This window comes from Canis aureus, chromosome 16 (genome assembly GCF_053574225.1).
Source record: "Canis aureus isolate CA01 chromosome 16, VMU_Caureus_v.1.0, whole genome shotgun sequence".
NCBI lineage: Eukaryota > Metazoa > Chordata > Mammalia > Carnivora > Canidae > Canis > Canis aureus.
Genome location: NC_135626.1, coordinates 56535677 through 56556081, shown reverse-complemented (window position 1 = coordinate 56556081; position 20405 = coordinate 56535677). Strand labels below are relative to the sequence as shown.

The 20405-nt window shown below is 52.2% G+C and overlaps 1 protein-coding gene across 2 annotated transcripts in view; it reads left to right on the top strand.

Annotated features, from left to right (window-relative positions):
* SDK2 (sidekick cell adhesion molecule 2) overlaps positions 1–20405 on the top strand; it is a 258375-nt gene that overhangs the window by 175932 nt on the left and 62038 nt on the right. For both annotated transcript variants that reach the window (XM_077854095.1, XM_077854094.1), the window contains exons 9-18: positions 1677–1871; positions 3108–3224; positions 4983–5150; positions 6117–6219; positions 12393–12569; positions 12934–13070; positions 13654–13801; positions 17398–17538; positions 19211–19392; positions 19950–20065. In XM_077854095.1, coding sequence (XP_077710221.1) covers positions 1677–1871; positions 3108–3224; positions 4983–5150; positions 6117–6219; positions 12393–12569; positions 12934–13070; positions 13654–13801; positions 17398–17538; positions 19211–19392; positions 19950–20065 — 1484 coding nt within the window. The remainder of the gene's footprint in view (positions 1–1676; positions 1872–3107; positions 3225–4982; positions 5151–6116; positions 6220–12392; positions 12570–12933; positions 13071–13653; positions 13802–17397; positions 17539–19210; positions 19393–19949; positions 20066–20405) is intronic.

Genomic DNA, 20405 nt, shown 5'->3' with positions numbered 1-20405 from the left:
CCGCCCTCCCCAGACCTTCAGCCCCTGCCTGTCCCTGTCACAAACTCTTCTAAATTCCACTCCCTCCTCCGGGCAGCATCACCGAGCAGGGATCCTGTCTGGCTGTGGGAAGACACCCCAGGAAACAAACAGGCCAAATTACCATAATCTCAGGACTTGAAATCGACCCACGTCACCATAACTTGGGGGTGACAAATGAATCCAAATTACCGTAATTTCAGGATAGGTGACAGACTGAAATGGCCCATAATTGGAGAGTCGTAGACGATGCCAAATTACCGTAATGTCAGAACTGCTGGAACTTGGGTGCCTCTCTCCGGAGATGGGTCTCATGAGCTCCACCTGGTTTCTGGGACATTTTGCTCCATTTTCTCCCCTACTCTCTCTACTTAACCCCCCTTGTCAGAGATCCTGGGGAATTTCTTCTTTCCCCACCCCCAACCTCCCTCTTTCTGGCCCAGCAGAGCTCTAGCCCGAAACCAGAGTGAAGCCTGGGGTTGATCAGATGGGAGGAAGAGAACGTGCGCTATGGCCCGAGGTCTGATTGTGAGCAAAGAGCCAGGACGTAGCTCGGGCAGGAGGAGAGTCACAGTGGAAGGGGCGAGTCAGGACCCCCCTTCGGAGAACACACAAGGGGGAGGCAAAGATCCAGTCGTTCACCCAATGGCCGTTTTTGGAGGGTTTACCAACGTGCCGATGCTGCTCTCGGGCTAGGGAGATGCGGGCTGAACCAAACGGCCAAATCCTTGCTGTTCCAAAACGTATTTTTTTAAGAGGAAGGCAGACCCACCAATAAACAAATAAAAATACCTCATTTCATTTCATGGAAAATGCCAGGGGTTGTGAGAGGCCCCATTATTTTATGTGCCACCAAGAAAGAAAAAAGACTGTCGGTGAAATTATGACACGCTTTCGGTAGTAAGACACGTCCTGATCGCAGAGATGTTACCACGTGAAAGAGCGTGCCCCGTGGAACGGGTGAAATCCAGCGTCTTAGGATGTCAGGGAGGAGAAGTGCTGGGAAAGGGAAAGCCCCCCGGCGGGCTTGGGGGGCTAGGAGCGATGGGGTGCTCTTTTGAATGGAGTGTGGGAGCTCCTCTGGGGAAGTCATATTTGAGCAGAGACCCGGGGACAGGGGGGTAGGTTGGGGGTACCTGTGGGAAGACCATGCAAGGCCAGGGGTGCAGGGCTTGGGCAAGGCTGAGAGATAGGGACCCCCCGTTCACCTCTCTCTCCAGACGAGGTAGGAAGGGGCTTCCAGAGGCCATCCAAGGACTGCTAGCCCCCTCTGCATGCCCCTTGACACGGGACTCTGTGGTCATGTGAGTTTGGGAAACCAGCCCCCAGTTGGAGGTTCCCAGAACACACCACAGGCTCCCCTAAATTCAGTGACTGTTCTAAAAAAATTTCATTTGTCCAATCTAGCATTTCCAAGCTAAACTTGGAACCCCTGCTATCGTAAGAACTTGAGAAATGCCACTCTGAGAACATCTTTCACCTCTTCCGAGACCACCAGTGGCACCTCTGAGAAGGTTCTAGAAACCAAGACACACGGGGAACCCCCGCACACACCCCTCACAGACTCCCAGGCCCAGCCTCCGCCTGAGCACCCCTCAGAGGCAGGACGGAGGGAGCCTGGAGGTGGGCTGACTGTGGGCCCGTGTCCCCCCCCCCAGGTGTGCCACCGCCCTCCATCACCTGGTACAAGGACGCGGCCGTGGTGGAGGTGGAGAGGCTGAACCGCTTCCGGCAGCGTGGCGACGGGGGCCTGCAGATCAGCGGGCTGGTGCCCGACGACACGGGCATGTTCCAGTGCTTCGCCCGCAATGCGGCCGGCGAGGTGCAGACCTCCACCTACCTGGCCGTCACCAGTAAGTTGCGTCTTCCCCGCTCTGGCCCAGAGCCCGTCCCGCCCGGGACGCAGCCTTCCTCCAAGCCAGCAGCCTCCTGAGAAAAGATGCAGGGGCATTTTGCAGGGATGAGATTCCAGAAGACCGTCCGTCCCCTCCGCTGCCGGGGTGGCTCCAGCCAGTTACGCCCACTGCCTTCCCAGCCCAGGTCTGGTGCTCCGGAGCCCCGAGCCCAGGACAGGTTCGCTGGCTCTGGGAGAAGCAGCTGTGAACCCACAGGCCCCGCCCTGGCATCACAGCTGCCCCTGGCTTCCCGGGCAAGGCTGAAGCCTCCCCGTCCCAGCTGAGCAGGCTTGCTGCCTTCTCCAGAGGGAGCCAGAGCTTTAATCTCAGTCCCCACTTTAAACCTTTTGCCCTCTTGGAGTCTCTTCTGGGGGTTTTGACAGCTCTCCTGCCCTCTTAATGGAGTTGCATTAGCGCGAAATGCTACATGAGTGGTCACATCGTAGAGGGCAGAGCTCTGTGCACGTGCAAAGTGCCACTGGGCTCCCTCGTCTTGGCAGCAAAAGGACAGATGGTCATGGGCCTCCTTGAGCTGCTCCGGGCTCATCACCCAGACCCGCAGAAGTCCCCAGACAGGGCAGCCAAGGAGCAGAGGGTGAGCTGGGTTTGCCCAGAGGGGCAGTCAGGGCAGAAAGGCTGCCTCTTGCTGGGATGAGTGCAGGTGAAGCCGGTGCCCAAGCCGGTCCCTTCCTGAGCTCTGCTCCCACGGGCTCTGACCAGACGGTTCCCTGAGAGCAGGGCTCGGGAAGGCAGGCCGGAAGTAAGAAGGCTGTACCAGCTCAGCCAGGCTGTGGACTCCAGGCCCAAGGCTCGTGCAAAGCAGCTCATGTTCCTCTGTTGGCCTCAACCACCTTTTCTTTTAAGAAATCAGAGCCTCGATGTCATGTTCAGTGAAGGATGGACCCCATTCATCTCGTCTTGGAGGGTGGGCTGCCCTCAGAGATCCTCAGTTTCCCCAAAAATGGAGGTCTAAGAATCAAGCCTGGGTCCTTCCACAGAGCAGGTGGTACAGGGAGCCCCCGAGGGCCTTCTGGGCTTTTCCCCAGTGCCGGGGTCCCCTCAGAACACCTGCATCCTTCTCTGCGGTGGGACCCACAGCAGCCAGAGTGGCAGGGGCAGGACGAGGACTTGGCCCTCTGGCTGTGGGAGCTCCTCCAGGGTGTAGCTAAGAGGCTCCACTGTCTCCTTTTGTAGGCATCGCCCCCAACATCACCAGAGGCCCCTTGGACAGCACAGTGATCGACGGCATGTCGGTGGTACTGGCTTGCGAGACTTCGGGGGCGCCCCGGCCGGCCATCACTTGGCAGAAAGGTAGATGGGACTGATCTCTTGGAGGTCTTAGAGGGTGTGGCCATGTGACCATTGAGGGCAGTCCTCAGATCTCCATTCTGGAGCCAGCTGGGTTGGGTTCCCTATGTACGGTGGTGAAGGTCGTGAACTGCACACCCCAGGAGGGCATCTCTCACCCCACAGTATGTCCCACATGCCGCCCTGCTGGGCTCAAGGCCCAGCTCTGCATCTTCGGAGACCTGGGACCTCGGGTGAATTATTTACTCACTCCGAGCCTCAGGGTCCCCATATGTAAACTGAGGACAGTAGTTACACGCACCTCGGGCTGGCACGAGGGCGAAACAGGGGCATGCATGGGAAGAGCATGATGCCCAGCGAATGACGTCTGTGTGATGGTCATATTGTGGTGGCAGTCGTGAGTGCACGCGGTGGGCCCTCCCTCCCGGGCAGCATGGAAGGCTCCAGACCGCTGCACCAGCAGAGCTCAAGCGGTATCCGCCGCCGCCCCCGCCCCGTGTGCCCCTTCCACCCCCATTTCGGAAACTCGCCTTCCCAACTCTCCCCATGTACACACGCGTGGTCGCTCCCTCTCACCTCCACATCTGCTACACGGAAGCTTCTCGGCAGGACTCACTTGCCCACGCCCCGTAGGCCTCCCCATGACCCGCCTCCCCCACCGCCCCCCGTGGCTTTATTTCTCCACCTTCTAACGGATAACCTGCCTACTCATTCTGCCTATTGCCTGACACCCCAAGTCAGGGGTGTTCAGCTTTGCCCGCTGCCGACTCTGTAGGGCCCAGGATGGGGTCTGACACATGGTAGTTGCTCCATGAGTATTTGGGAAATGAGTGTAAGCACAGACGGGCACGTGTGTGGACGCAGACACCCTCACCTGCCACGCTCACTAGTTCAATATTCCTGCACACGTGTGCAGAGAGATACACCCACAGACTTGCCCGTGAGGTTGCTCCTCTGTACAGACAGGTGGGATTTTCTTTAAGATAGATATAATCGGAGCGCCGGGGGCTCAGGCAGTTGGGCATCTGCCTTCGGCTCAGGGCATGATCCTGGGGTCCTGGGATCAAGTCCCGCATCATCGGGATCCCTGCTCAGCTGGGAGTCTGCTTCTGTCTCTCTCTCTCTCTCTGTGCTCTCCCTCCCCCTCTCAAATAAATAAACAAAATCTTAAAAGTAAAATAAAATAGATGTAATCACCCAAAGCTGCCCTCTCAGGCTCCTGCACGGGGCCCGTCACCGCCAGGCCCCAGGACCCCCTCCCAGGCCCCGCTCTGCCCCCACTCCTTGCTGCCCCCACCCCTCACTTTCTCCTGCTCTCCTGAAGGTGACTCTCCAGAAGCATCTTGCCGCAGGATGCCCGTCACCACCTTGTCAGAGCCGTCTGCCCCCTCCCCCCGGCCCGGGTGCCAGCTGTCTCCAAGAGCTGTGCCTGGCTGCATCAGGAGACAGTCCCTGGCCTTCTCTGGTGAAGGGCAGACAGCGCGGTGGGTGGAGAGACGCCAGGAGACCCGGGCTCTGTGACCGAGTGCCCTTGTGCCTGTCACCATGTCGGAAGCCTATCTGGGCCTCAGCCCTGACCCCGGCCCTGCCCCCCGCCCCCGCCACCACCAGGGCCCTCCCAGCATTTCTAAAGCTGGGGGAACCCGCCTGAACAGCACCTGCCCAGAGCTGCCAGGGAGCAGGAGACGTGCGGTCTCAGAGGGCCAAGGGCTGCGTGCTGCAGCCCCAGCCCACCCCGAGCCCACCTCGTGTCGCCCCCAGGGGAACGCATCTTGGCCAGCGGCTCTGTGCAGCTGCCTCGCTTCACGCTGCTGGAGTCCGGCAGCCTGCTCATCAGCCCCACGCACATCTCCGACGCTGGGACCTACACCTGCTTGGCCACCAACTCTCGGGGGGTCGACGAAGCCTCGGCTGACCTGGTCGTGTGGGGTGAGTGTGCAGAGTGGGAACACTTTCCAGGTCGGTGCATTGAGTGTGTGCTGAGCCAGCACCTCCTCATCCACAGGGCTGTCTCACCGGGGTGCTTTTTGTAAGAAGGACGGGGGACAAATTAACCCGGAGCAGGGAGGGTGGGGGTTGCCCCGGAAGGCCAGGCTTCTGCAGACGGTGCCGCCTGAGTGAGGCCTCTGGCCGTGCTTGGCCAAGTAGAGAGAACAGAGAGGCGCTGGGCAGCCGTCTTCATACACTCCAGGGCAGAAGTCAACAAACTTGTTCTGTGAAGGGCCAGGTAGGAACTATTTTAGGCTTTGTGGGCTAGACAGCCTCTGTCCCAACTCCCCTTTCATCAAGAAAGCAGCCCTAGATAATACTTCAGCCCACAGGGTCCAGCTCTGTTCCATTGCAAGTGTATTTACCCAAGCAGGCTGCCAGCCAGACTTGACCCTGGACTGTAGGGTGCTGCTGAGCCCTGCTTTAAGGAAACTTCTCAAGCCCCCTTGCATCGTCAGATGGCACCACTTGGGATCCACACCCAAGACAGACATGCCTGTGGGCCCCCCATGGAGGCTGAGCCCCGATGACCGGGCATGCGATGCAGCAGACCGGGAATCAGATGATCCTATTTTTACCCTGGCTGGACCACTAATGTGCTGATCATCCTCACATTTCCATTTCTTCATCCCCCACCTGGGTTTCCGGGGGCAGGATTAAATGAGCCCCCGCAATGAACGTGGCTTCCAGGAATTCAGGTACCACGGAGGCACACTGTTCTTGTTAGCGTTCTGGGATGCCCACCGTGGTAGGCCTGGCCACCTGCAGGGTCTGCCTCCACCTGCCCCTAGAATTCAGCAGCACAGGCCCGCTTCACCTAAAGATGCCTTTCCCATGCACCTGCATCTCACCTGTTCGTCTGGATCTACTCCCCTTCTCTCACCCTGTCTCCCTGCTGCCTTGCAGCCCGGACCCGCATCACCAAGCCTCCCCAGGACCAGAGTGTCATCAAGGGTACCCAGGCCTCCATGGTGTGCGGAGTGACCCACGACCCCCGAGTGACCGTCAGGTACTCCCTCTGCTGTGGCCCCAAGGAGGCAAAAGGGGAGGGCAGCTCTAGGGATAGCTGGGCAGGTGTTGACACCAAGGAGGTAAGTGTCGCTGTGGGGCCAAGCCACGGGCCTTGTGGGGACCACCAGTAGAGCCAGTGTGGGGCTGAGCCAGCGTGAACACAATTGGACTGTATCAGGGCAGCCCAGGGCAGCAGCACCCGAGAAGGGTGTAGAGGCCAGAACTCCTCCCAGGCTTGGGCTGAGGGCCCCAGGAAAGGCTTCTGCAGAAAACTGCCCCTTCAGGGCTCTCTTTTGAGCTTTGGGATGCTGAGTACAAAATGTAACTGCTTCCTTAGAGACAGATATTCCCTCCATGTTGCTTCTGTATTTTATGGCCAGTGTCAACTGCCAAAGCAACTGGCATCGAGGCTGGAAGGGGCCGGGCGCTGGTGCCACTTGGGAGGCTGGGCCCCTACAGGGCTGGAGGCAGCTGCATCCTGGGGCACCATCTGGTGGCCACTAGGCATATGACAGTCCATACCACCACACGGAAGGGTCCCAACCACCCCCACGGAAGCCAAGGTTGGCATAAGGAATACTAGACTTTTAGACCCACACCCGTTCTCTTTAGACCCACACCCGTTAGTCCACTACCGGTCCCCAGTCAGAGAAACACCTCCTTGGACATTAAACATTGACCCTTTAGGATGGTCATCATATGGTGCCAGCATAAATGCAAACGTGAGCCTTGAAATCACATAGATGTAGTTAAAATATTGTCAACACAAGATCCAGAATATGCTTATTCCTGAGACTATTAAATTTTTGTTTTATATATTTATATCTCAACTGTAAAGATGTTCTCCAAGAGAACCCACATACCCTCCTACCACCATAGAACCCCGCTGTGGGTCTCAGACTCGTACATAAGTGGTAGCTATAACTTTAGCACCCATTAATTGAAAAGCTATATAACAATAAAAAGCTTATATTAATTCAGCAACACGTTAAAATAAATTAGTGTTTTATTTATTAAAATATTACCCGGCTAGAATTTGGAAAATACTTGCACATTTTATTCATTCTCTAAGCAATTCTTTTTTCTTTTTTTAAGATTTTATTTATTTATTCATGACAGACAGAGAGAGAGGCAGAGACACAGGCAGAGGGAGAAGCAGGCTCCACGCAGAGAGCCCGGTGTGGGACTCAGTCTCAGGTCTCCGGGATGATGCCCTGAGCTGAGAGCAGACGCTCAACCGCTGAGCTACCCAGGCGTCCCTCTCTAGACAATTATTGATGAACAAAGGCATTCAGGGGCCTCTTGCCATAGACTATAGGCCCGCCTCCCAAGGATCCTCAGGGAGCCACACATGGAAAACCCTATTTCAGTTAACTGGAGCGGTCCTCACCTTCAAATGGAACTCCCCATTTGGGCAATCTTTTCTTGATGGGGAGAGAACACAGAATTGGTCTGTCAGGCCTCAAAATTGGCAGTTGGGGACCAAAGCACCCCCACATCTCCCACCCCTTCCTCAGACTTGAAAACCCTGTTGGAGAAAGGGAGACAGAACATGAGAGACTCCTAAATCTGGGAAACGAACTAGGGGTGGTGGAAAGGGAGGTGGGGGGGTAGGGGTGACTGGGTGACGGGCACTGAGGGGGGCACTTGATGGGATGAGCACTGGGTGTTATTCTGTATGTTGGCAAATTGAACACCAATAAAAAATAAATTTATTTAAAAATAATAATAATAATAATAAAAGAAAGAAAACCCTGTTGGAGCTTTAGGGAACACAATGGAGGTGTTCCCTGACCCAGACGGGCTAGAAAGGACCCAAAAAACAACCAAGTCAGACTAACGTGGTGGCCACTTAATTCTGTATTCCGTGCCCTCCTCAAAATCAAGCAGGACCCAAGGGTCACGCCTGAGCAGAGGCAGGTTGCCCGTGCAGAAAGCTTCCAGACCTGCCTTAGGAGAAACACTTCTGTTTAGTACTGAGCCCAGATCTAGACCCGCTCTGAGCAATCCACTTGTGGCCACTATTAATCCTAATCAATATTTCCATTGGCTTTTATTATTATTCAGCTAATAGACATCCTTTTTAGGAGGAAAATATAGAAAACGCAGATAAGTGCACAAAAAATGGGAAGGGAGAGAGAGAAAGAAGAAAAGTGGGTTTATCTGTTTCTCTCAATGAGAGATAATATTAGAGTGTCATTTATTTAAAAGAAAACCTAGAAAATGGTTTCTTTGTGTTTTCCCTTAAGAACCCATTGTGAATCTCTTCCCCTGTCAATAAATATTTTTGTATAAACCCCATTATATGATTATTCATTATTCACTCGTCCATTGTGTTGATGTAACATAATTTCTGTTACCAATTCCCTAATGCTGGATATTTGGATTGTATCTCAGTTGTTGTTTTTTTTTTTTTTTTTTTTTTTGCTAAAAAAATTGCGCCTGGGTGGCCCAGTCAGTGGAGCGTTCAATTCTTGATCTCAGCTTAGGTCTTGTCTCAGGGTCATGGGTTCAAGCTCCATGTTGGGCTCCATGCTGGGTGTAGAGCCTACTTTAAAAAAAAAAAAAAAGAAACATCATGGTGAATGTCCTTGTAACTAAATATTTTTGCACTTCTTTGATTTCCTGAGGACTATTGAATATTATTTAAAGCTGAAAGAAGGCCTGAATATTGCTCATGAAAATTGTTTAATAGCCAGCTATATAATTACAGATGATTTTGGAAAATTTCTACCCTGAGTTAAATGGACTCATGAGTTGTTTCTTTTTTTTTTCTTTTTTTTTTTTTTTTTTTTTACTTTCTACTGTGGAAATTTTCAAACGTAGCCCAGAGTAGAGAGACCCAGATCATCAAGCCTTACTTACCCATCTTCCTTTTTTTAATTTTTATTTTTTATTTAAATTTAATTAAATAACATATAGTGAATTCCTAGTTTCAGAGGTAGAGGTCCGTGATTCATCAGTTGTGTATAACACCCAGTACTCATCACATCACATGCCCTCCTTAATGCTCACCACCCAGTTACCCCAGTTACCCGCTTCCCCTACCCCCTCCCCTCCAGCAACCCTCAGTTTGTTTCCTATGATTAAGAGTCTCGGGGATCCCTGGGTGGCGCAGCGGTTTGGCGCCTGCCTTTGGCCCAGGGCGCGATCCTGGAGACCCGGGATCGAATCCCACGTCGGGCTCCCGGTGCATGGAGCCTGCTTCTTCTCCCTCTGCCTATGTCTCTGCCTCTCTCTCTCTCTCTGTGACTATCATAAAAAAAAAAAAAAAGAGTCTCTCATGGGTTATCTCCCTCTTTGATTTCATCTTATTTTATTTTTCCCTCCTTTCCCCTAGGCTCCTGTTTTGTTTCCTAAATTTCACATATGAGTGAAATCATATAATTATCTTCTCTGATTGACTTATTTCACTTAGCATAATACCCCATAGTTCCATCCACATCACTGCAAATGGCAAGATTTCATTTTTGATGGCGGAGTAATATTCCATTATATGTATGTATATATATATATATATATGTGTATATATATACACATACCATATTTTCTTTATCCATCCTTTGTCGACAGACATCTGGGCTCTTTCCATAGTTTGGCTATTGTGGACATTGCTACTATGAACATTGGGGTGCAGGTGCCCCTTTGGATCACTACATTTGTATCTTTGGATCCGTACCCATCTCTTGGCCTCAGTCACTGTCAGCATTTTGCTCACCTGGTTTCCCCTATCCATCCCCCCAACACACACACATGCTTTTTTTTTTTACTGAAGTATTTTAAAAACAAATCTCAAGTGTGTAGTTTCATCCCTAAATAGGTCAGTGTGCATTTCTTACTTAAAAGGACTTTTCTTGAAACATAACAACCACGTCCCTGTCCCATGTGACACAATGAATAGCCCCTTGATGTCTGCTGATACCATGTCACGGCATCCCTGATTGTCTGGAAGGTGACGTTTTAGAAGTTGGTTGGTTTAACTCCAGGCCCAAACAAAGTCCACACATTGCATTTGGTTGGTGTGTTTCCTTTATTCTACATGGTCCCCTCCCCCTCCTTTTTGTTTCCATCTGTTTGTTCACATGCAGTTAATTGGTTGGAGAAACCAGGTTCTGCAGGACAGAGGTCCAGCTAAGTTTCTCTATAAAGGGACAGAGAGTAAATATCTTAGGCTTTGAGGGCTATGTATCTTTTGTCACAGCTCTTCAAGTGTGCTTGCACTCACAAGCAGTGTGCAAACACATGGGCGTGTCTGTGTTCCAAGAAAACTTTATTTACACAAACGGGCAGGGGGCCACAGTTTGCTGACACCTACTGTAGAAGACCCCACATTCTAGGTTTGGCCAGTGACTTTTTCTTGGTGTGGGACACTTGTTCTTCTATCCCTTTTATTTCTAAGCAGATTCAAGTAACTGGCTGATTAGATTCGGGCTTAGTTTCTTGGGCACAGACACTCCACAAGTGGTGATACATCCTTCCTAAAACACCGCGTCCCGAGGCGAAGACTGTTTCCTAAGCAGGAATTACTCTCTGCGACTAGATTTGCTTTTAAGTAAAATTCTACTCGTGCCATCCAGGCTGGCAAGGATGATTCTTTTCTAGCTATGGAGATGAATTGAAGGTGATTACTTCTGACAATTTGTAAATGTATATAAAAAGCCTTAAAATTTAACTCAGCAATCTCACCGCTGAAAATTTATCCTTGAGGAAGTGATTTAGGATGTATGAAAATATGTTGCTGCAAGGATGTTCCTCACAGCATTAACTATAATATCAGAAAACAAGGAGCTACACTGGGCACCCAACATCGAGGGGACCATCATGCAGCAGCTAAAGGCCAGGGTGTGGAAGTGTCACGTTACAAAGAGTTTATGATGCTTTGTTGGATGGGAAAAGCAGCTTTAAAATCAGGATGGACGGATGGCTAGCCAGCTATTGTTTCCATGTGCTCTAAGCGTCGAAATACATGATGATGACTAACTTCCATTGATCCCTTACGACCTGAAGCATTTTATACCAACCCACACCATCCTTATAAGCAACCCTAGAAGGTGGGTGGTATTATTTTTCCTCGTATTACAAATGAGGAAACAAAGACACCGGGAGGTTAAATACATAAAGCTGGTTAAGGGCCAGGCAGCATTTGACCAGGGAATCTGAATCCAGAACACAGCGGCATTCTGGTACCATGCCCCTTGGGGCAGGGGAGAAAAGTCTGCAAGGTAGATGCTCAGATGTTACTTGTGGTTCCCCGAGATGGGAAAGCTTTTCACTTGTCTTGCCCTGTATTTTTTTTTTTTTCCTATTTGTAGTTGCAATTTTCTGATTTTTTTGTTTAACTTAGCTTAAAAACATCACAGGCTCGTTCTCCTGGCAGCCTTACATTCTCGATCACAGGTAGTTCACGCACCTCGTGGCCCAGGCCACGCTTGTCCGCAGCTGACGCGTTGCGTGCAAAGCCGCTCAGTCCCCAGCCCCGCACCCTGCCCTGGCTCCCGGCACCCTGGCCAATCTTGCCGGGGGGGTGGGGGTGGAGGGCAGCCCCCCCAGAGCTGGCACCGCACCTTATGCTGATGACAGTAATAGTTGTATTTCCTCAAGAATCATTGCGGAGGAGATATTTCTTATTGTCAGGCACGGGCATGTGTGTAATTTCTCAAGTCCCTTTGTACTGACTGACCGAAGCTAAAGTGATTTTTTGGACACTAAAGTCCATTTTTCACAGTGATGCATTGATCTAATGATTCCCCTCATAAAACTAATTCCAAAATGTAGTCTGTGCGGAAACTTTAATTCTTTCTCCAGCTGTAATCTTTTAACCTCTTCGGAAGATTACCTTTTGCCGGCACTTTTGTGCTGGCTGCTTGGCAGTGGCTTCTGGCCAAAAGCAACACGGCTCTGACCTCGACCTGAACTGGAGGTGTAATGGCTTAATGTGCTGGACAGAGCACCCTGCGACGGGGATGGACAGCTGCAGGCTGCTCGGGGGCACCCCCCCAGCCGTCCCCGTGCTCCCACCTAGCACCAGCCCTGGGCGCCCCCCCTCCCCGGGTCTCTCGGGAAGCGCCCTGCTGCTTTCGGAGCTCCCCCCCAGACCTGCCCCAGACTGCACCCCAGCAGCACCCCCTACTTCCCTACCTCTCTTTCCTGACTGCTGCTTCTTCCCCGCAGGTACGTCTGGGAGAAGGATGGGACTGCCCTGGGCATGGAGAGCAACCCCCGCATCCGTCTCGACAAAAACGGCTCCCTACACATCTCGCAGACGTGGTCGGGGGACATCGGCACCTACACCTGCCGCGTGCTGTCAGCCGGAGGCAATGACTCTCGCAGTGCCCACCTGCGCGTCAGGTGAGGGCAGCCTGCCCAGACCCCCAGCAGCGGAGGTGCAGGTGGCAATGGAAGGCTCATTTTGGCAGATGACCGGGCCATGTGTGACCTGGGTCCATCCCCCTCTGGAAACATACCCAAGCCTCCTCCAGGCCTCCCCCCACCACCACCCCACCTCAGTTAGGCCCTCTGTCAAGAGCAGGGGGGCTCTGGGTTTGGCCTTGGACACAGGGGACTACAGAGGCAGAGAGAAGAGCCTCCAGGTCGACGGCCTGAAGGCCAATTTATGGCTGGGCACGAGGTATCATGAAGTTCAGTGTGAGCCCCAGGTGCCTGTGTGTCACCTGACTCCAGACCTCACAGGTGGCACTTCTGTCTCCTCCAGGCAGCTGCCCCACGCCCCTGAGCACCCCGTGGCGACACTCAGCACCACAGAGAGACGGGCCATCAACCTGACCTGGGCCAAGCCCTTCGACGGCAACAGCCCCCTGCTCCGCTATCTCCTGGAGATGTCAGAGAACAGTAAGCCCTCCCACCGCAGCCTTGGGGAGTCAGGGGGTTAACCCCAGGGCCAGGCTCCAGCTCCCCAACTTCCCAGTTCTGTGCCTCCAAGCAAACCTCCTGGAAGCCCCGGCTTCCCTGCAAAAGGAGCATGGGCATCAGCTTCCTCGGGTGGTTGACAGTCGCACAAGATCGTGTGTGCAAGGGGCAGGACCCGGGCCAGAGCCTCCAAGGCCATGGCGATTCTCTTGCTTTTTCTCCTCCCAGGCCCCAAGCTGTGAACTCCAAAATTAGCAGGCCTCATTTGAATGATGTTTTAAATACAGTGTGCCTGGTGCTCCTCAGGAGGGAAAAAAAAAAAAAAAAACATAGAAAAGATGTGCATCTCAGCCCCCATGAGCCCTCGCTTCCTCCCCAGGACCCTCCAACCCCCTGGGACATGTGGCCAAGGGGACCTGTAAAAATGACATCCAGCCTTTCCTGGACTGAGACTGGGAGGCACTCCTCTGCTGGCCCAAATGGGGCTGGACCCCTGCTGGAAGGGTGTAAGGCGCCCATGGCCTTCCAGGATTCCCATGTCTGTCTCCACCCTCTGACCCTATAGATGCCCCCTGGACTGTGCTCCTGGCCAGTGTGGATCCCGAGGCGACCTCAGTGATGGTCAAGGGCTTGGTGCCCGCACGCTCCTACCAGTTCCGCCTTTGTGCAGTCAACGACGTGGGGAAGGGACAGTTCAGCAAGGACACGGAGAGGTGAGGGGAGCACGTGTTCTTCCAGGGCAGGTTGTGGGCGACCCCCTCGGAGGGAGGGCCCAGTAGCCAAGTCCCATCTGGCAGCGTGGGGCCTGGCTGTGTGCAGACCCTGGCCGCCGCCTCCTTCCTGGCCTCCTGGGCTTCCGTGCCCATGTCTGTAGAATGGGGTAGCATTAGCTGGCCTGCCTCACAGGGACGCTGCAAAGATGGAAGGAGGGGACCCAGGGGAGGTGCCGTGAGCAGTGCCTGGTGTGGGATAAGCACCCACCAGAGCGAGTGGTCCCTCTCACCAGGAGCTTGGCAAGTTCAAGGACCTGCCTCCTTCGACTCTACCTCTGCAAGGGCATCATCACTGTCACATGGACGTGAGGTGTAAGGGGGCCATGGGACCCACACAGGTCTCTGTATCCAATGACTTGCACCATGCCAGGTCCTATTAAGCTTTCAAGGAGCTTTTACAAAATGAGGAAAATTAAGTGAAAAACAGCGGGTCATCCCTTTTCAAACATCACCGGGGAATACACGCTTAAGTGGGAGGTGATTCTTGCCACCTCAGCCCTGTAGGATGAGTGGTCACCTTTAGGGAGAAAGAAGCCATGGAGCGAGAGGTCGGAATGACAATAACACAAATCCCAGGCGCCTAGGTTGTATGCTGCTCTTTCCTTTTTTATGTTTCTTTTTATTTTTTTTCCATATTTGTTGAGATATAACTGACATATAATATGGTGTGAGTTGAAGGCAGACAGTGTGTTGATCTGATATACTTATATAGTGCAGTAGGATTACCACCACCGTGTTGGCTAACCCCTCCATCCCGTCACAAAATTACCATTTCCTTTTTGCGGCAAGGACATTTAAGATCTATTTTCTGAGTGACTTTGGAGTATAGGATATAGTGTTATTAGCTCTAATCACCATGCTATACTCCAGATCCCCAGAACTTATGAATCTTGTAACTGGAAGTTTGTGCCTTCAACCAGAATCTCCCCATTTCTTCCACCCCCTAGTCCTTGGCAACCACCAATCTCCTCTCCGGTTCTCTTAAATTCAACTTTTTTAAAGATTCCACGTATAAGTGAAATCAGACAGTGCTTGTCTTTTCCTGTCTCCCTTATCTCAGCATCAGGCTCTCAAGGTCTATCCATGATGTCACCAATGACAGGATCTCCTTCTTCTCGTGGCTGAATAATATTCCACTATATACATATACCACATCTTCCCAATCCACTCATCCATGGGCGGTGACCTAGGGTGCTTCTGTGCCTTGGCTGCTGTGACTAATGCCGCAATGAGCATGAGATCCTATTTTCATTTCCTTTGGATGGGTAAATACTCAGAACTGAGAGGGCTGGATCATACGGTAGTTCTATTTTTAACTTTTGGTGGGACTGCCATACTGTTTTCCATGGTGGCGACACCAGTTTGCATCCCCCCCCCCACCAAGTGCCCGAGAGTTCCCTTCTCTCCGCATCCTCACCAATACCTGTTACCTCTTGTCTTTTCGATGATGGCCATTCCAACAGGTGTGAGGTGACAGCACATTGTGGTTTTCACTTGCATTTCCCTGGTGATGAATGATGTTGAGCACTTTTTCACATTTCTGTTGGCTTGTGTGTCAGTGGGAAAACTGCTAATGGAGATCTTCTGCCCATTTTTAAGTTGGGTTGTGTTTTTTGTGGGTTTTTTTTTTTTTTTTTTTGCTCTTGGGTTGTATGTGTTCTTTATATATTTTGAATATTAATCCCTCACCAGATATGGGGTTTGCAGATGTTTTCCCCCATTCCATGGGTTGGCTTTTCATTTTATGGATTGCTTCTTATGTTTTGCAGGAGTTTGCTGAGATCCCATGTACTCATTTTTGCTTTTGTTGCTTGTGTTTTCAGTGTCGTATCCAGGAACTCACTGTCCAGACCTGTATCAAAGAGCTTTATCTTATGTTTTCTTCTAGGAGTTTTATGGCTTAGGGTCCTACGTTTAAGTCTTTAATCCATTTTGAGTTAATTTTGTGAGTGGTAAAAGATAGGGGTCCAGTTTCATTTCTCTGCATGTGACTGTCCAGTTTTCCCAACACCACATATGGAAGAGACTTTCCTTTCCCCACTGAGAAGAATTAATCGTGTTAAAATGTCCATATTACCCGAAGCCATGTGTAAATTCAGTGCAGTCTCCATCAAAATTCCAATGGTGCCTTTCACAGAATTTTTTTTAAAAATCCTAAAACATGTATGGAGCCACAAAAGACCTTGAAGAGCCAAAGCAATCTTGAGAAAGAGCAGAGCTGAAGGCATCACATTTCCTGATTTCACACTATACTAGAAAGCTATAGTAATCAAAACAGCATGATACTGGCATAAAAATAGACACTTAAACCAATGGAACAGGATAGAGAACCCAGAAATAATTACTCACATATATGGTCAACTGATATTTTTACAAAGGAATCAAGAATGTACTTGGCTCCTAGATTCTCTAAAGTGTGTATGCAGACCTCTGGCTTACATGCATCATTTGGTTTTGCCACAGACGCAGTGAGCTGGATGGAGTCTTTCTGGCCTCTGCCACCAGGGCCATGACTCCCTAACAGGAAAGAGAAGTGGCAGGTAACATCCTAGCAGGGAGGCCAATTGCAAGAGGATTTTTTTGCTCACTGTTTATTGAACACCTACTATGTGCCAGGCCGAGTGTAGACCTTGAGGGATGCAGGGAACAAAATCCCCATGACAGAAAGCCTCAAAGTGTAGGGAAAAGCCATCCTACACTTTCTCCAGGTCTTTGGGCTTCTCCTCAAACCCCGATTCATCTTCCTGATGCATCTTCACACTAATAGCCCTGAGTCACAAAGAAAAAGGTTAAATCACCCTCACTCGCGGGCTTTACAAAGACATGGGAATGTGCAGTACATTTTGGAAAGCCATCCGTCAGAAAGCAAAAACATAAAAATAAACTGAAAGGGAAAGACATCCATCAAAAATAATTAACTTTCGTTTTTAATGGATGCAAGTCAGTTATGGGAACAATGCACCGCGGTGGAACACTGCATCCCCTGGCAAAGCCAGAGAAAAATGCAGTGGCGCTCGCTTCTGGAAGCGGGTGACGGGCTCACCCATGTGCCCCCCCAGCCCCCCCTGACCCTGCCCTGCTCCAGCCTGGGGCTCAGCTGGGCGGAAAAGGAAGCCTCGTCACGTGCACCAGCAGCCTGCAGGTGGGACGTGAATATGTAACACGCCTGCTTCTGAAATACCTGATTGCTTATGACGTCACCAGCCCCAACAGCAGCTTCTTTGACATACAAGAGACTGAGGCCCACGTCCCCCAGCTGCACAGGCACCACACACATCTGGTGCTTTATGGTGTTTTAAAAGGATTCATCTATACGTGGTGTCATTTGAGCCTCAACCAGTCAGAAAGCAGGCAAGTGGAGCTTTATTATACTCCTTTAAAAGATAAAGGGACAAGCTCAGAGAGGTTAAGCGACTTGCCCAAAGGCACACAGCAATTGTGCAGACGGAGCAGCCTCCTCGTAGACCGAACTCCTGTATTTGCCCTCGAGACTAAAAGCAGAAAGGCCCACCCACTCTTGGTGTTTTCATATCCAGGGTCTCCCTCCCCGAGGAGCCCCCCACAGCCCCTCCACAGAACGTCATCGCCAGCGGCCGGACCAATCAGTCCATCATGATCCAGTGGCAGCCGCCTCCAGAGAGCCACCAGAATGGCCTTCTCAAGGGCTACATCATCAGGTAGGCGTCCACCCCCGGGAGAAAGGAGGTACAGCCCAGACCCAAGGGGAGGGTAGAGAGTGGATCAGCAAAGTCATGGCAGGTCCTTCTCCGTCTAACAAGGACCAGGTTGGGATGCCTGGGTGGCTCAGTGGTTGAGCGTCTGCCTTTGGCCCAGGGCATGATCCTGGAGCCTCAGGATGGAGTCCCACGTCAGGCTCCCTGCGTGGAGCCTGCTTCTCCCTCTGCCTGTGTCTCTGCCTCTCTCTGTGTGTCTTTCATGAATAAATAAATAAAATATTTAAAAATAAATAAATAACAAGGACCAGGCAACAAGAAATGACTTTGCTATGGTAGGAAGGACTTAGGTTAGACATACAGAGGAACTTCCAGAAGGCAGAGCCTTGGAAACCAACGGGAATGCTTGAGAGAGAAGGGTACAGTGCAATGTCCTGGAGGCTGTACGGATGCCACATGCTGGGGCTACACAGGATAGGACACAGGGAGATGGGTTTAACTATCCGAGAGGCCGAGCACCGGGGAACCCAAGAATATTCCATCTGAGGCCAACTACTCGGCCCAGAACTAGTCAAACAGTAGACGTCCTTTCTTTGGTCCTGACTGCAAAACGAAGCCCAGCTATAGAGACTGTGATGTCTACACTTGACCAAGGATACTTCCTTCACCGGTAACCTCAAACTGAGTTTTTAAGTGCTACCAATTTGGTGTCGTGAATTCAAATCAGCATAGAGTCGAAGTTGCTGAGCATCCTCCAATGCTCTGAATCCCGGTTGGCTGCGGAATGCACATCTCTTTCCTGTCCTGTGTCCACACGGGTGGGGCTCTGGAACACCCCAGGTCTGGAGGAAGTGATTGTCGGTTTGCCTGCTCCATGAACAGCTCATTTTGTTGTGGGTTTTTGGTGAGCCCTAAGGCACGGTGGTTCTCAGAGGGTGGCCCCTGGATCTGCAGTGGCATCAATTCAAATGCGGATTCACAGATCCTACCCCTGACCTACTGAATGGGAAACTTTGGGGTGGCCCCCCAACCCATGTTTCAACGCACCCTCCAGGTGTTCCTGATGCGGCGTAGGCCTCTGAGAACCACTGCTATGGGGTATTGCAACACAATAATCTGAGGCCTCTGATTTCCCAATACCCTGTATACCGTGGTTCTCCTGTAAGTCATCCATCCCCCCCAGATTTTGTCCGTCGAGATCCCACTTCTGGATTACCATGGGTTCTTTTTGTGGTGGAAGCTAGAAATTGGTACCGTTGGTAGCTCAAGGTTTTTCTCTCCACCTAAGTGAGTGACTTAGGTCAAAAGTGGGATATAGCTCTCCATCGGTGACCTCTCCAAGGTGAGGCCAATGTGATCTTCCCAGAAACCCTTCGTGTCCGTGGTTAGTTCTCTGTCCACTGTCCTCCCCCATCAGAAAGAACAGACACATCCACTAGGCCCGTGCCATCCGGGGAGATAGCCGCTGGTCCCCTGTGGTTATTTCATCTAAAATAAATAAAAGTACGAGTTACCAGCTGCACTAACCACATTTCATGTGCTCAGCAGCCACGCGCACAGCAGCCACCACATCGGACGGCGTGGGGATGGAGCACGTGCGCCACCACCCATGGTTCCTGGGCTCACGCCCAGCGGGCTGACTCCGATGCACTGCACCCCGCCTTTCTCCCCGCAGGTACTGCCTGGCCGGGCTGCCCGTCGGGTACCAGTTTAAGAACATCACGGATGCGGACGTCAACAACCTGCTGCTGGAGGACCTCATCATCTGGACCAACTACGAGATCGAGGTGGCCGCCTACAATAGCGCCGGGCTGGGTGTCTACAGCAGCAAAGTCACCGAGTGGACGCTGCAGGGAGGTGGGTGGGGATCATGACCGCGGAGGAGCTGGTGCTTCTCGCTCTCCCAGGCCCGCACCTGTGGCTCCTGTACCTGTCCCGTCCTGCCTTGGCCACGGCACCTGGTCCATCCAGTCCTGAGCTGTTGCCCGCCGGGGCCTGGCTACCCCGTGGGAGCGGGAGGGTGCTCAGGGGCAGAAGAGTTGTTGGGGGGGGGAGCATGCTGAAGGCAGACGCTTCAGGTACGGGGACCTTCTGTGTTGTCCACGTGAACTGGATCACGAAACGGCTCGAGTCCAGTGTGTCCGTACCAGCCTCCCACAAGCGCTTTCACATCCATCGCTTCCGTTTACTGGTCCCCTGCGAAATGGGTCAGGCGAGTTCTATTGAAGCCAGACTAATGGAGAGAAAGAGGTGCCTCAAGTCCACAAAGCAGGGGGAGGGGGAGGGAAGGGGGGGCAAAGCAGAGTCTGTAGACCCCATCCCTGTGTTTTCTCTACTAAAGTGGGCAAGACTGACTCTGCCTCCTGTATCCTCACCCCATCCCACCGCACCCCCATCCCGCTGCCCTCCCCTAGTCCCCACCGTCCCTCCTGGCAATGTGCACGCGGAAGCCACCAACTCCACGACCATCCGCTTCACCTGGAATGCCCCCAGCCCCCAGTTCATCAATGGCATCAACCAAGGCTACAAGGTACGTAGGGCCCCTCCCCACCCTCAAGAGGAAGCCTGGGGATTCTACGAGGGAGACCGCAGGCTGAGGAGGTTGCAGGGGGCAAGGTGAGGGACCCCCTGTGCTTCTGGAGTCAAGGTGGAGGGCATGCAGGCTCCCTCTGAGGCTGTGAGGGGTCTGGCCACCTCCCCGTCTGTGACCCAGTGCAGAGGAGCTTTCTCAGTGAGGCTGGGCTATAAGCAAAACCAGATTTCTTTCAAGCTCAGGAGCAGCTGGGCATAGCTGCGGCCTCAGAAAAATCCAGAATCCTCTTCTTACTGACAAGCTGTGGCTCTAACAGGCATCCCGCTGGGACACACGT